The sequence below is a fragment of the Myxine glutinosa genome, chromosome 6, assembly GCF_964187855.1.
Source record: "Myxine glutinosa chromosome 6, kmMyxGlut1.1, whole genome shotgun sequence".
NCBI classification, from domain to species: domain Eukaryota; kingdom Metazoa; phylum Chordata; class Myxini; order Myxiniformes; family Myxinidae; genus Myxine; species Myxine glutinosa.
Window position 1 is genome coordinate 185,048,772 of NC_136266.1, and position 16,226 is coordinate 185,064,997.

At 44.6% G+C, this 16,226-nt stretch overlaps 1 protein-coding gene across 1 annotated transcript in view; it reads right to left on the reverse strand.

Moving 5' to 3' along the window:
* The window catches only part of LOC137429031 (prolyl 3-hydroxylase 1), a 111,728-nt gene that overhangs the window by 78,380 nt on the left and 17,122 nt on the right, over window positions 1-16,226 (reverse strand). Inside the window, exon 4 of the mRNA XM_078780987.1 lies at window positions 11,574-11,705. Within this exon, the coding sequence (XP_078637113.1) occupies window positions 11,574-11,705 (132 nt within the window). The remainder of the gene's footprint in view (window positions 1-11,573; window positions 11,706-16,226) is intronic.

The following is a 16,226-nucleotide window of genomic DNA, read 5'->3' on the forward strand; positions in this document are numbered from 1 at the left end:
TGTGTAGGTGTTTATCTCTTTTTCCTGTGTAGGTCTCTATCTCTTTTTCCTGTGTCGGTCTCTATCTCTTTTTCCTGTGTCGGTCTCTATCTCTTTTTCCTGTGTCGGTCTCTATCTCTTTTTCCTGTGTCGGTGTCTATCTCTTTTTCCTGCGTAGGTCTCTGTCTCTTTTTCCTGTGTAGGTCTCTGTCTCTTTTTCCTGTGTAGGTCTCTATCTCTTTTTCCTGTGTCGGTCTCTTTCTCTTTTTCCTGTGTCGGTCTCTTTCTCTTTTTCCTGTGTCGGTCTCTATCTCTTTTTCCTGTGTCGGTCTCTATCTCTTTTTCCTGTGTCGGTTTCTGTCACTTTTTCCTATGTAGGTCTCTGTCTCTTTTTCCTGTGTCGGTCTCTGTCTCTTTTTGCTGTGTCGGTCTCTGTCTCTTTTTCCTGTGTAGGTGTCTGTCTCTTTTTCCTGTGTCGGTCTCTTTCTCTTTTTCCTGTGTCGGTCTCTTTCTCTTTTTCCTGTGTCGGTCTCTATCTCTTTTTCCTGTGTCGGTCTCTATCTCTTTTTCCTGTGTCGGTCTCTATCACTTTTTCCTATGTAGGTCTCTGTCTCTTTTTCCTGTGTCGGTCTCTGTCTCTTTTTCCTGTGTAGGTGTCTGTCTCTTTTTCCTGTGTCGGTCTCTATCTCTTTTTCCTGTGTCGGTCTCTATCTCTTTTTCCTGCGTAGGTGTCTATCTCTTTTTCCTGCGTAGGTCTCTGTCTCTTTTTCCTGTGTAGGTCTCTGTCTCTTTTTCCTGTGTAGGTCTATATCTCTTTTTCCTGTGTAGGTCTCTATCTCTTTTTCCTGTGTAGGTCTCTATCTCTTTTTCCTGTGTCGGTCTCTATCTCTTTTTCCTGAGTCGGTGTCTATCTCTTTTTCCTGCGTAGGTCTCTATCTCTTTTTCCTGTGTCGGTCTCTCACTTTTTGCTGTGTAGGTCTCTATCTCTTTTTCCTGTGTAAGTCTCTATCTCTTTTTCCTGTGTCGGTCTGTCTCTCTTTTTCCTGTGTCGGTCTGTCTCTCTTTTTCCTGTGTCGGTCTGTCTCTCTTTTTCCTGTGTCGGTCTGTCTCTCTTTTTCCTGTGTCAGTCTGTCTCTCTTTTTCCTGTGTCGGTCTGTCTCTCTTTTTCCTGTGTCGGTCTCGATCTCTTTTTCCTGTGTCGGTCTCGATCTCTTTTTCCTGTGTCGGTCTCGATCTCTTTTTCCTGTGTCGGTCTCGATCTCTTTTTCCTGTGTAGGTCTCTGTCTCTTTTTCCTGTGTATGTCTCTGTCTCTTTTTCCTGTGTAGGTCTCTGTCTCTTTTTCCTGTGTAGGTCTCTCTCTCTTTTTCCTGTGTTGGTCTCTGTCTCTTTTTCCTGTGTCGGTCTGTATCTCTTTTTCCTGTGTCGGTCTCTATCTCTTTTCCCTGTGTAGGTCTCTATCTCTTTTTCCTGTGTCGGTCTCTATCTCTTTTTCCTGTGTCGGTCTCTCTATCTTTTGTCCTGTGTCGGTCTCTCTATCTTTTGTCCTGTGTCGGTCTCTGTCACTTTTGTCCTGTGTCGGTCTCTGTCTCTTTTTCCTGTTTATGTCTCTGTCTCTTTTTCCTGTGTCGGTCGCTGTCTCTTTTTCCTGTGTAGGTCTCCATCTCTTTTTCCTGTGTCGGTCTCTATCTCTTTTTCCTGTGTCGGTCTGTATCTCTTTTTCCTGTGTCGGTCTCTATCCCTTTTTCCTGTCGGTCTCTATCCCTTTTTCCTGTGTGGGTCTCCATCTCTTTTTCCTGTGTCGGTGTCTATCTCTTTTTCCTGTGTCGGTCTCGATCTCTTTTTCCTGTGTCGGTCTCTATCTCTTTTTCCTGTGTCGGTCTCTACCTCTTTTTCCTGTGTCGGTCTCTATCTCTTTTTCCTGTGTCGGTCTCTATCTCTTTTTCCTGTGTAGGTGTCTATCTCTTTTTCCTGCGTAGGTCTCCATCTCTTTTTCCTGTGTCGGTCTCTATCTCTTTTTCCTGTGTCGGTCTGTATCTCTTTTTCCTGTGTCGGTCTCTATCCCTTTTTCCTGTGTCTGTCTCTATCCCTTTTTCCTGTGTAGGTCTCCATCTCTTTTTCCTGTGTCGGTGTCTATCTCTTTTTCCTGTGTCGGTCTAGATCTCTTTTTCCTGTGTCGGTCTCTATCTCTTTTTCCTGTGTCGGTCTCTATCTCTTTTTCCTGTGTCGGTCTCTATTTCTTTTTCCTGTGTCGGTCTCTATCTCTTTTTCCTGTGTAGGTGTCTATCTCTTTTTCCTGCGTAGGTCTCTGTCTCTTTTTCCTGTGTAGGTCTCTGTCTCTTTTTCCTGTGTAGGTCTCTATCTCTTTTTCCTGTGTCGGTCTCTATCTCTTTTTCCTGTGTCGGTCTCTACCTCTTTTTCCTGTGTCGGTCTCTATCTCTTTTTCCTATGTAAGTCTCTGTCTCTTTTTCCTGTGTAGGTGTCTATCTCTTTTTCCTGCGTAGGTCTCTATCTCTTTTTCCTGTGTCGGTCTCCATCTCTTTTTCCTGTGTCGGTCTCTGTCTCTTTTTCCTATTTATGTCTCTGTCTCTTTTTCCTGTGTCGGTCGCTGTCTCTTTTTCCTGTGTAGGTCTCTATCTCTTTTTCCTGTGTCGGTCTCCATCTCTTTTTCCTGTGTCGGTCTCTATCTCTTTTTCCTGTGTCGGTCTGTATCTCTTTTTCCTGTGTCGGTCTCTATCCCTTTTTCCTGTGTCGGTCTCTACCCCTTTTTCCTGTGTGGGTCTCCATCTCTTTTTCCTGTGTCGGTGTCTATCTCTTTTTCCTGTGTCGGTCTCGATCTCTTTTTCCTGTGTCGGTCTCTATCTCTTTTTCCTGTGTCGGTCTCTACCTCTTTTTCCTGTGTCGGTCTCTATCTCTTTTTCCTGTGTCGGTCTCTATCTCTTTTTCCTGTGTAGGTGTCTATCTCTTTTTCCTGCGTAGGTCTCTATCTCTTTTTCCTGTGTCGGTCTCCATCTCTTTTTCCTGTGTCGGTCTCGATCTCTTTTTCCTGTGTCGGTCTGTATCTCTTTTTCCTGTGTCGGTCTCGATCTCTTTTTCCTGTTTCGGTCTCGATCTCTTTTTCCTGTGTCGGTCTCGATCTCTTTTTCCTGTGTCGGTCTTGATCTCTTTTTCCTGTGTAGGTCTCTGTCTCTTTTTCCTGTGTAGGTCTCTGTCTCTTTTTCCTGTGTAGGTCTCTGTCTCTTTTTCCTGTGTAGGTCTCTCTCTCTTTTTCCTGTGTCAGTCTCTGTCTCTTTTTCCTGTGTCGGTCTGTATCTCTTTTTCCTGTGTCGGTCTCTTTCTCTTTTTCCTGTGTCGGTCTCTGTCACTTTTGTCCTGTGTCGGTCTCTGTCTCTTTTTCCTATTTATGTCTCTGTCTCTTTTTCCTGTGTCGGTCGCTGTCTCTTTTTCCTGTGTAGGTCTCTATCTCTTTTTCCTGTGTCGGTCTCCATCTCTTTTTCCTGTGTCGGTCTCTATCTCTTTTTCCTGTGTCGGTCTGTATCTCTTTTTCCTGTGTCGGTCTCTATCCCTTTTTCCTGTGTCGGTCTCTACCCCTTTTTCCTGTGTGGGTCTCCATCTCTTTTTCCTGTGTCGGTGTCTATCTCTTTTTCCTGTGTCGGTCTCGATCTCTTTTTCCTGTGTCGGTCTCTATCTCTTTTTCCTGTGTCGGTCTCTACCTCTTTTTCCTGTGTCGGTCTCTATCTCTTTTTCCTGTGTCGGTCTCTATCTCTTTTTCCTGTGTAGGTGTCTATCTCTTTTTCCTGCGTAGGTCTCTATCTCTTTTTCCTGTGTCGGTCTCCATCTCTTTTTCCTGTGTCGGTCTCCATCTCTTTTTACTGTGTCGGTCTGTATCTCTTTTTCCTGTGTCGGTCTCTATCCCTTTTTCCTGTGTCTGTCTCTATCCCTTTTTCCTGTGTAGGTCTCCATCTCTTTTTCCTGTGTCGGTCTCGATCTCTTTTTCCTGTGTCGGTCTCTATCTCTTTTTCCTGTGTCGGTCTCTACCTCTTTTTCCTGTGTCGGTCTCTATCTCTTTTTCCTGTGTCGGTCTCTATCTCTTTTTCCTGTGTAGGTGTCTATCTCTTTTTCCTGTGTCGGTCTCTATCTCTTTTTCCTGTGTCGGTCTCTATCTCTTTTTCCTGTGTCGGTCTCTATCTCTTTTTCCTGTGTAGGTGTCTATCTCTTTTTCCTGCGTAGGTCTCTATCTCTTTTTCCTGTGTCGGTCTCTATCTCTTTTCCCTGTGTAGGTCTCTATCTCTTTTTCCTGTGTCGGTCTCTATCTCTTTTTCCTGTGTCGGTCTCTCTATCTTTTGTCCTGTGTCGGTCTCTCTATCTTTTGTCCTGTGTCGGTCTCTGTCACTTTTGTCCTGTGTCGGTCTCTGTCTCTTTTTCCTGTTTATGTCTCTATCTCTTTTTCCTGTGTCGGTCTCTATCTCTTTTTCCTGTGTAGGTCTCCATCTCTTTTTCCTGTGTCGGTCTCTATCTCTTTTTCCTGTGTCGGTCTCTCCCTTTTTGCTGTGTACGTCTCTATCTCTTTTTCCTGTGTAAGTCTCTATCTCTTTTTCCTGTGTCGGTCTGTCTCTCTTTTTCCTGTGTCGGTCTGTCTCTCTTTTTCCTGTGTCGGTCTCGATCTCTTTTTCCTGTGTCGGTCTGTCTCTCTTTTTCCTGTGTCGGTCTAGATCTCTTTTTCCTGTGTCGGTCTCTATCTCTTTTTCCTGTGTCGGTCTCTATCTCTTTTTCCTGTGTCGGTCTCTATTTCTTTTTCCTGTGTCGGTCTCTATCTCTTTTTCCTGTGTAGGTGTCTATCTCTTTTTCCTGCGTAGGTCTCTGTCTCTTTTTCCTGTGTAGGTCTCTGTCTCTTTTTCCTGTGTAGGTCTCTATCTCTTTTTCCTGTGTCGGTCTCTATCTCTTTTTCCTGTGTCGGTCTCTCTATCTTTTGTCCTGTGTCGGTCTCTGTCACTTTTGTCCTGTGTCGGTCTCTGTCTCTTTTTCCTATTTATGTCTCTGTCTCTTTTTCCTGTGTCGGTCGCTGTCTCTTTTTCCTGTGTAGGTCTCTATCTCTTTTTCCTGTGTCGGTCTCCATCTCTTTTTCCTGTGTCGGTCTCTATCTCTTTTTCCTGTGTCGGTCTGTATCTCTTTTTCCTGTGTCGGTCTCTATCCCTTTTTCCTGTGTCGGTCTCTACCCCTTTTTCCTGTGTGGGTCTCCATCTCTTTTTCCTGTGTCGGTGTCTATCTCTTTTTCCTGTGTCGGTCTCGATCTCTTTTTCCTGTGTCGGTCTCTATCTCTTTTTCCTGTGTCGGTCTCTACCTCTTTTTCCTGTGTCGGTCTCTATCTCTTTTTCCTGTGTCGGTCTCTATCTCTTTTTCCTGTGTAGGTGTCTATCTCTTTTTCCTGCGTAGGTCTCTATCTCTTTTTCCTGTGTCGGTCTCCATCTCTTTTTCCTGTGTCGGTCTCCATCTCTTTTTCCTGTGTCGGTCTGTATCTCTTTTTCCTGTGTCGGTCTCTATCCCTTTTTCCTGTGTCTGTCTCTATCCCTTTTTCCTGTGTCTGTCTCTATCCCTTTTTCCTGTGTCTGTCTCTATCCCTTTTTCCTGTGTCTGTCTCTATCCCTTTTTCCTGTGTAGGTCTCCATCTCTTTTTCCTGTGTCGGTCTCGATCTCTTTTTCCTGTGTCGGTCTCTATCTCTTTTTCCTGTGTCGGTCTCTATCTCTTTTTCCTGTGTAGGTGTCTATCTCTTTTTCCTGCGTAGGTCTCTATCTCTTTTTCCTGTGTCGGTCTCTATCTCTTTTTCCTGCGTCGGTCTCTATCTCTTTTTCCTGTGTCGGTCTCTATCTCTTTTTCCTGTGTAGGTGTCTATCTCTTTTTCCTGCGTAGGTCTCTATCTCTTTTTCCTGTGTCGGTCTCTTTCTCTTTTTCCTGTGTCGGTCTCTTTCTCTTTTTCCTGTGTCGGTCTCTATCTCTTTTTCCTGTGTCGGTTTCTATCACTTTTTCCTATGTAAGTCTCTGTCTCTTTTTCCTGTGTCGGTCTCTGTCTCTTTTTCCTGTGTCGGTCTCTGTCTCTTTTTCCTGTGTCGGTCTCTGTCTCTTTTTCCTGTGTCGGTCTCTGTCTCTTTTTCCTGTGTCGGTCTCTTTCTCTTTTTCCTGTGTCGGTCTCTTTCTCTTTTTCCTGTGTCGGTCTCTTTCTCTTTTTCCTGTGTCGGTCTCTATCTCTTTTTCCTGTGTCGGTCTCTATCTCTTTTTCCTGTGTCGGTCTCTATCACTTTTTCCTATGTAGGTCTCTGTCTCTTTTCCCTGTGTCGGTGTCTGTCTCTTTTTCCTGTGTCGGTCTCTATCTCTTTTCCCTGTGTCGGTGTCTGTCTCTTTTTCCTGTGTAGGTGTCTATCTCTTTTTCCTGTGTCGGTCTCTATCTCTTTTTCCTGCGTAGGTGTCTATCTCTTTTTCCTGCGTAGGTGTCTATCTCTTTTTCCTGTGTAGGTCTCTATCTCTTTTTCCTGTGTCGGTCTCTCCCTTTTTGCTGTGTAGGTCTGTCTCTCTTTTTCCTGTGTCGGTCTGTCTCTCTTTTTCCTGTGTCGGTCTGTCTCTCTTTTTCCTGTGTCGGTCTGTCTCTCTTTTTCCTGTGTCGGTCTGTCTCTCTTTTTCCTGTGTCCGTCTGTCTCTCTTTTTCCTGTGTCGGTCTGTCTCTCTTTTTCCTGTGTCGGTCTGTCTCTCTTTTTCCTGTGTCGGTCTGTCTCTCTTTTTCCTGTGTTGGTCTGTCTCTCTTTTTCCTGTGTCGGTCTCGATCTCTTTTTCCTGTTTCGGTCTCGATCTCTTTTTCCTGTGTCGGTCTCGATCTCTTTTTCCTGTGTCGGTCTCGATCTCTTTTTCCTGTGTCGGTCTCGATCTCTTTTTCCTGTGTCGGTCTCGATCTCTTTTTCCTGTGTCGGTCTCGATCTCTTTTTCCTGTGTCAGTCTCGATCTCTTTTTCCTGTCTCTCTCTCTCTCTCTCTCTCTCTCTCTCTCTCTCTCTCTCTCTCTCTCTCTCTCTCTCTCTCCCTCTATCTCTATCTCTATCTCTATCTCCATCTCTATTTCTCTCTATCTCTCTCTATCTCTCTCTATATCTTTTTCCTGTGTAGGTCTCTGTCTCTTTTTCCTGTGTCGGTCTGTATCTCTTTTTCCTGTGTCGGTCTGTTTCTCTTTTTCCTGTGTCGGTCTCTATCTCTTTTTCCTGTGTCGGTCTCTCTATCTTTTGTCCTGTGTCGGTCTCTGTCGCTTTTGTCCTGTGTCGGTCTCTGTCTCTTTTTCCTGTTTATGTCTCTGTCTCTTTTTCCTGTGTCGGTCACTGTCTCTTTTTCCTGTGTAGGTCTCTATCTCTTTTTCCTGTGTCGGTCTCCATCTCTTTTTCCTGTGTCGGTCTCCATCTCTTTTTCCTGTGTCGGTCTCTATCTCTTTTTCCTGTGTAGGTGTCTATCTCTTTTTGATGTGTAGGTCTCTATCGCTTTTTCCTGTGTAGGTCTCTATCTCTTTTTTCTGTGTCGGTCTCTATCTCTTTTTCCTGTGTCGGTCTCTATCTCTTTTTCCTGTGTCGGTCTCTATCCCTTTTTCCTGTGACGGTCTCTATCCCTTTTTCCTGTGTAGGTCTCTATCTCTTTTTCCTGTGTAGGTCTCTATCTCTTTTTCCTGTGTAGGTCTCTATCTCTTTTTCCTGTGTCGGGGTCCATTTCCTTTTTATCACTCTTTCTTTCTTTTCTCCCACTCCTTCTCTCTTTCTCTCTTTTTTGTTTTTTTGGGGGAAGGGGCAATTTTGGGGAGAGGAGGGGTTTTGAGAACCACTTTGCCCACCCACAAAATAATCAGTCCCCCACACTACCGGTGCCGTTACTGCAGACCATTGGCCAAAAACTGCAGGCCATGGCAGCAAAGTGAGCTGTGGAGCCATGGAGAAGGACAAGGGTGGGATGGCTCGGAAGACTGCGCCACCTACTGATTGCAGGCGGTCAATGAGAGGGACCCGCCATACATGAGGACGGGCTCTGGTGGTGGTAAAAGCCATGTCTGTGCATGCAAGAATGAGTTTGACCTTTGGCCGAAGACATCTCAGCTTTCTTTACCTCTTCACTCTGGAGGGACGGACCACCGGGAGACGTGGACGCCATCTCCTCACCTTTGCACCATCCTTTCCTCTCCTACCCGTACTTCGCCCTGTGCCACACCAAGCTGCATGACATAATCGTTCTGCAGGCACAACCAGTGCGAGCCTGCACTTGTCCTTACCTGTTCTGTTCACCTTCGTGGTTTGAACCATTAGCAGGGTTATTATTTCTCTGACAGATAAGATCATGTTTCCCCCCCCCCCCCACCCCCCTTTCATCCCAATCTGCATCTGTTGACCTCCAGACATGTTCTGTTTATTTATTTATTTATCGTCCTGTTCATCCTTATCCCCATATACCATCTATATATATAAAACACAGTTTGTGTGTGTGTGTGTGTGTGTGTGTGTGTGTGTGTGTGTGTGTGTGTGTGTGTGTGTGTGTAATGTTACCGATAGACTCCTAAACGGAGAGGCTCACGTACTTGATATTTGGCACAGACATGGCCATTGAGCCTGGGAAGAACATGGCCGACCTAAAAATTTATTTCATAATATTTTTTTACCATATTTTTACCTCAGCGCATTTCAGCGAGGAATATTATGCATGGAATCTGACCGGTCGCAGAGCAGCGCGCTGATTCGCTCAGAGCGATCACGTGATGTTCCTTGCCGCCATTAACTCAGTTACGCGTTCACACGTATTTCAGAGCGAAAAGCGATTGCGTTTTTTCACATTTCAGCGAGGAACATTGCCATTCACACCACATAGGTTTTGGTAATGTCGGAGTTTACAGGCGTAAACTGGATAGGTGGTTGTAATGTCGGAGTTTACGGGTGTAAACTGGATAGGTGGTTGTAATGTCGGAGTTTACGGGCGTAAACTGGATAGGTGGTTGAAATGTCGGAGTTTACGGGCGTAAACTGGATAGGTGGTTGTAATGTCGGAGTTTACGCGTGTAAACTGGATAGGTGGCTGCCTTCAAACCAACTGCCTTGACGAATGCTTTGTCGAGTCTTACAGGTAGAGCAGTACCATGTCTTCCCATCTGATACATCACCACGAGTAATAAAACCACAATGGACATTACATCGAGGGCAAATACAATAATTCTTGATGAGTCTGCGACGTGCACACCACTTAATAATGTCAGGTATTAATCATAATATCACTTCTTTGGCTCTAATACCTGACATTATTAAGTGGTGTGCACGTCGCAGACTCATCAAGAATTATTGTATTTGCCCTCGATGTAATGTCCATTGTGGTTTTATTACTCGTGGTGATGTATCAGATGGGAAGACATGGTACTGCTCTACCTGTAAGACTCGACAAAGCATTCGTCAAGGCAGTTGGTTTGAAGGCAGCCACCTATCCAGTTTACACGAGTAAACTCCGACATTACAACCACCTATCCAGTTTACGCCCGTAAACTCCGACATTACAACCACCTTTCCAGTTTACGCCCGTAAACTCCGACATTACAACCACCTATCCAGTTTACGCCCGTAAACTCCGACATTACAACCACCTATCCAGTTTACGCCCGTAAACTCCGACATTACAACCACCTATCCAGTTTACGCCCGTAAACTCCGACATTACCAAAGCCTATGTGGTGTGAATGGCAATGTTCCTCGCTGAAATGTGAAAAAACGCAATCGCTTTTCGGTCTGAAATACGTGTGAACGCGTAAATAGATTTTAGCATGATTAGCATTTAGCATGATTTAGCATGATTTAGCATAGATAGTAGCATGTTTCACATAGATTTTGTTTCAGCAAGTAATATTATACACGGATTCTGACCGGTGGCAGAGCAGCACGCTGATTCGCTCAGAGCGATCACGTGATGTTCCATCCCCGCCGCCAGTTGGCTTCACTTTTCACGGAGTATGAGCGTTCTATATATTTTCAATTCAGTGCGCCCGACTCGCTCACGTACTTGATTTGTGGCATAGACATGGCCATTGGGCCTTCACGGTGTAATTTGTGCGAGGCTTTTGTCCGAGTGAGCTTGAGTCGAGAGGGCGAATGTACGGGTTGGGAATGTACGGGTCTCCCTTCCCCCACCCGGCAACGCCGGTACTGGAGGGCGTCACAGGATCGGTGAGTCTCCAAAATCCGCTTCGTGCTGTTGCGAAGATTCAGGACGATGTCACGATTGTTGTGCTGCTCTCCGACCATGAGAACTGCAACGTCATTGTTGACTGGCCCTCCCCTCCCCCTCCACCCTACCCCCTCCCCTTCTCCCATCCCCCTCCCTTTTCCCCCTCCCCCTCCCTTTTCCCCCTCCCCCTCCCTTTTCCCCCTCCCCCTCCCTTTTCCCCCTCCCTTTTCCCCCTCCCTTTTCCCCCTCCCCCTTCCCCTCCCCCCTATCCCCCCTTCCCCCCTCCCCCTCCCCTCCCCCGCCCCTCCCCTTCCCCCTCCCTCCCCGCCCCTCCCCCCCTCTCCTCCCCTCCCACCTCCCCCTCCCCCCTCTTCTCCCTCACGTTTATACACGGAATGCCGGGTACTCCCCCCCCTCTTCTCCCCCCCCTCTTCTCCCCTCCCCTCCCCCCCTCTCCTCCCCTCCCCCCCTCTCCTCCCCTCCCCCCCGTTCCCCTCCCCTCCTCTTCCCCCCCCCTCCCCTCCCCCGCCCGGCAATGCCGGGTACTTCTGCTAGTTTTAATCATAAAGAAACGTTTTCCCACCTTCCTGCCTTCGCACAAGAGCAACCTCTAAGTTTGGTTTATTTATTGGACAATCCTTTGGGGATCATCATAGTTTATTCTGAACACTAAATTCAAACAATTTGTGGAGGTCTTTCGACCTCCGGCGCAGAGCGTCTGCGTTAGTTGAACCTCTGGCACGACAATATGTAGTGGGTCTAGTTCAATATGTAGTGGGTCTAGTTCAATATGTAGTGGGTCTAGTTCAATATGTAGTGGGTCTAGTTCAATATGTAGTGGGTCTAGTTCAATATGTAGTGGGTCTAGTTCAATATGTAGTGAGTCTAGTTCAATATGTAGTGGGTCTAGTTCAATATGTAGTGGGTCTAGTTCAATATGTAGTGAGTCTAGTTCAATATGTAGTGGGTCTAGTTCAATATGTAGTGAGTCTAGTTCAATATGTAGTGGGTCTAGTTCAATATGTAGTGGGTCTAGTTCAATATGTAGTGAGTCTAGTTCAATATGTAGTGGGTCTAGTTCAATATGTAGTGAGTCTAGTTCAATATGTAGTGGGTCTAGTTCAATATGTAGTGGGTCTAGTTCAATATGTAGTGGGTCTAGTTCAATATGTAGTGAGTCTAGTTCAATATGTAGTGGGTCTAGTTCAATATGTAGTGGGTCTAGTTCAACATGTAGTTTTTGAGGTCGAGAAGCAAATTTATGCAAATTAAACATCAGCCATGAGAAGAACGATGAACTTTAAAACTTGGTTAACACAGGACTATAATATTTGTCCTTTGGTATGAGGGGCCTGCAAAGCTGTCCATCATGCGAGCTTACTTTTGTAGTACGAGAACTGCAGGAAGTTGTAGTGAGTGGGGAGGTAGTCGTCGATTGGAATCGTTCGGCTTGTGTGAGTTGCCAAGGCCTTGCCACACTCTTGTCTGCATGCCAACACCTGAATGTAGTGGTCTACAAGATAACGAGAGGGAATGGAAGGAAAGTGTGGGTGGGGAGGGAGGGGGGGAGGGGGGGGGAGGGGAGCGACAAGTGCAGGGGTAGTTGATGATGTAATAATGAGAAATCCAACACATCACAATTGTATAAAATGTAAAGTCCTTGTTTTTTATTGTATACTATACAAAGTCAAGGCTTGTGAAAGAGCAGGAACACATAACGAATCAGGATGCAACAGAACAAAGGGAACAGCAGAAAGAAAAGGGGGGAAATGCCAACAGCAGGGTTTTGGGAAAAAGTAAATGGAGACAGACAAGAGATGGGGGGGGGGGGGGGGGGGTGTAGTAGGCTCCGGGCCAGGTATGGTCCATCTGCACCCCCCCCCCCACAACTCTCCGACCCTGGGTTTTCTGAACCATTGGGGTGTCCTGGGGTGGAAATCAACTGGTAACAGTAAATAAACTTGGACTCACTACCCATTTGGTACCTATATTGGATGGTACCCTCAAAACAGCATATTTTTAAATCCGCGTTGCGCCATATTCGACACACGTGTTCTTTTGGTATTTGTGCCTGCTAATATTAACTCAGAATAAAAAGTTATATACCAAAAGAAAGCTGTTCATCTACTGATCATCATAGAATATTGACACATTACTTATAATGGTACCTTACTGGTCATAACTAGTGCTGAATAGCAGTACCCCACTTTAACGTAACATAATTCGGTATCGACCGTACTATTTCATCTTACACACATAATATGAACACATTACACCTGATATGCTTACATATATATTTTATTGGCTTTCTCCTGTATATCAGCTTTAATTTGATACCAGATACATCCCCATAGCTTCAATTCTCTTTTTTATACAGCGTGTCAAAGATACTACCTGTTTCGCGGGAACCATGAATCATATAATCTCGGTAACAGTCTTTGTCTATATTCAAAAGAACTGCCTATTACACTTATAAATGTCATTCATAATCGAATATCATAATCATACTGCCATCTTATTAACATATTAAACAAGAAAAACTTGTTTATTAATCACAGTAGTTTTTAATATCATCATATTAATATTCATACACTGGGTCAAACACCTTCCACAGAACAGTAACAATGTAATGCTCGAATATTTACTGTAAAAGTAAAAATATTTCTTATTTGAAACTAAATTTTAACATCCCATTGAAAAAATTTTTAGTATCGAATATTTTGATGATAAACCAAACATTATTGCTCAACAACAGATATCATAATAATATTAACAGTCAGTTTTATCCCTACAATTACATATGTATGTCGTACACTCAGTTAACCACATTATATCATATAATACAAGTATCCACTCTCAAAAGAACACAAACAAACAATTGCATTTTGTTAATTATCAACAAAAGTCAAACACTGCATGAGTGCAGTCAAGTTGGCTTGCTTGCACGAATGGCATATGTCCATCATGATCAGTCATCGTCACTGTCACTTTCATCGGTATCACTGTACAAAACACGATCCATATCATCAGGTGTTTCATCACCTGATTCATCATCACTCTCATCGTCGTCTGACATGACCTGAGCTATATCAGCCAGCTCACGCGGAAGCATGTCTCCATCATACCAGAGAGGATCCAGGCAGCCTTTCTCCTCTTCCCAGCCATGGCCTGGACTTGCTTTGGGAATCCTTGGTCGAGGAACGTGAGCTCTCTTCCAAATTCCCACTTGGTGGTTGACCCTTCGGATGTGCTGTGTGAGGCTCCTCATACATGGTGGAATATTGGCCATGTCTACATTGCCTGAGGGTAGGTGACGATTCTCCTTGGCACATAGCTCATTTATTCTCAGGAGTCGCAGATCATCAACGTGTGATACCTTTCCTCTTCCTTCCTTCCAGATGCGGATGATACCTTCCAGATGCGGCATGATCATCACTGACTTCTTGCATCATGATCCCGTGTGCTGTATGAACAGAACCTTTTCCTGTCAGATCATTCACCAATGAGTCGAAATTGTCAAACTCCGAGTGGAAGACAGACGGCTCTCGTGGTGACCTGATGATTTGGTTGGAGAGTTGTGTCGATGACTTCATCACTGATTCGGCCAGTGCAGTCTCCAATTCAAGTGAAAATGAATAACTCTCACAGTGTCCCATTCTATTAAGAAGGGTTATGAGCTTTTCACTTCTGTATAGATGTCTCAGGGACGTGCACATGATGATGTGTTTTGGAAGCTTCCAAGAGCCTTTGGTGGCAGCGCGACAGATATCTTGGCCGATTGATTGAACTAATCGCTGGCTTCGTTGTGACCTTGCTGATGTTGTTCCAGTTATGATGTAGCATAGCAGCTTCTTGAGTGAATCTGGTATAACATCGTCCATTTGTTGGAGATCAGAAGGACTTGGTGGCCATTTCAGTTCTGGGGCATTCGAGAAATCATCCAGAATTGACAGTCGTAAATGGCTACCTGCACTCTCAATCATATCTCTTGATCCCAATTTGAAGGCTTGTTTCACTGCTGTCTGGACGTCAATTGCAGTGCTGAATATTATGTAGGACTTTCCCAGATCACAGAATGATAGTCTCTCCCTGAAAGGCTCGTGGTTTTCAAGCTTCAGTTTTAGTTTGCTGGCTCGGTAGTCAGGATTCGCATATTTGCTGGTTTGCAGGTTAATGACATACCTCAGGCCTCAGGTCGGATAGTTTCATTATCTTCTTGGCCATTAACACATCCCTTTCAATGGCATCACATACCACATCGAATGCCTGTCTGTGGGCTTCTTCTAATTCTCCTTGATGGTGCTGTGCCTCTTCGTCAGTACTGCGCCATTTCTCTGGCTTTTGCATATATTTCATACGGCAAGTTTTGTGGAACTTTGCCTCAGAGGCAAAAAGATCATGGCCTCGGATCCTCATTAAGAGCGTTTCATCTTGCTTCATTTCAGCCATCTCCAGTACCGGCTTCCAGCCTTCATACTCGAACTGGCTCATCCCCTGGGTAGTCCAACTGCCATGCACTTTCACTTTTTTACGACTTTCCGAAGAACAGAAGATACAGTCTGGCTTAAATATGATCTTGTCACCAGAACTAGTACGGGCCATCCGCTGAGTTGTGGCACCAGTTGTTTCAGATGTACCTGCAGTAGGAGGGTTCAGTCTGTCTAAGTTCATCGTGAAACGCTTGTAACACTCCCAGTGGAAACCATGGTGTTCGGCCAGAGATTCAGGGACCAAATCACATGTGTCCTTCATCATATGCGGAGACTGTGGGGGTTGTGCAAGGCGTCTTTCTTTGACCTCCTGCAGCTTGGCCAATTTCTTCTCAGAATTTTTGAGTCCAGATAACAAGTGCAACTCTCCATAGCTCAGTCCCTTTACATGAGTTATGCACACAATGGGTGGTTGTTCACTCTCACGTGTACGTTTCGCTCGCGCCGGATGTTCCATATTAGCGTTGTTACTTCACCTGCAAAACACATCAAAATATTGGTAAGTACCAAGCTGAATAATTATTATAAATTGCATCTTAATTATAAAAAATATCTTATATTGCATACTTAACTATGTAAAAAAAGGTGTTTAACTTAACTAATTGACTCGTTCTGTCGCTGTAAGAGACACTTAAATAACATAATTGTACAATCTGATGATCTCAATTTACGCAGGATACAAACATGGAAGGATCTGCATGCCATTTTCGTCAAAATTCCTGCAATAAACTACAGTGATACATCAATACAACAATATATTAAGTAACACATATTAACAATACATAGATTTTGTCATGTGTCCAACATATATGTACATGATATACGTGGCAGCATTTGTAAATTGACAAATGCAGCATCGCCTACAATATCACCCCATACCGGTAGTATCTTTGACACGCTGTATAAAAAAGAGAATTGAAGCTATGGGGATGTATCTGGTATCAAATTAAAGCTGATATACAGGAGAAAGCCAATAAAATATATATGTAAGCATATCAGGTGTAATGTGTTCATATTATGTGTGTAAGATGAAATAGTACGGTCGATACCGAATTATGTTACGTTAAAGTGGGGTACTGCTATTCAGCACTAGTTATGACCATTAAGGTACCATTATAAGTAATGTGTCAATATTCTATGATGATCAGTAGATGAACAGCTTTCTTTTGGTATATAACTTTTTATTCTGAGTTAATATTAGCAGGCACAAATACCAAAAGAACACGTGTGTCGAATATGGCGCAACGCGGATTTAAAAATATGCTGTTTTGAGGGTACCATCCAATATAGGTACCAAATGGGTAGTGAGTCCAAGTTTATTTACTGTTACCAGTTGATTTCCACCCCAGGACACCCCAATGGTTCAGAAAAACCCAGGGTCGGAGAGTTGTGGGGGGGGGGTGCAGATGGACCATACCTGGCCCGGAGCCTATAGTGGAAAACGTAAGAGATGAATAAGATGGATGAAAGGAATAATATTCTTAGGAAGCAAAAACTGGAAATTTGGGGGTGGGGGGCATTAACAGGGGTAGAATAGATGTTGG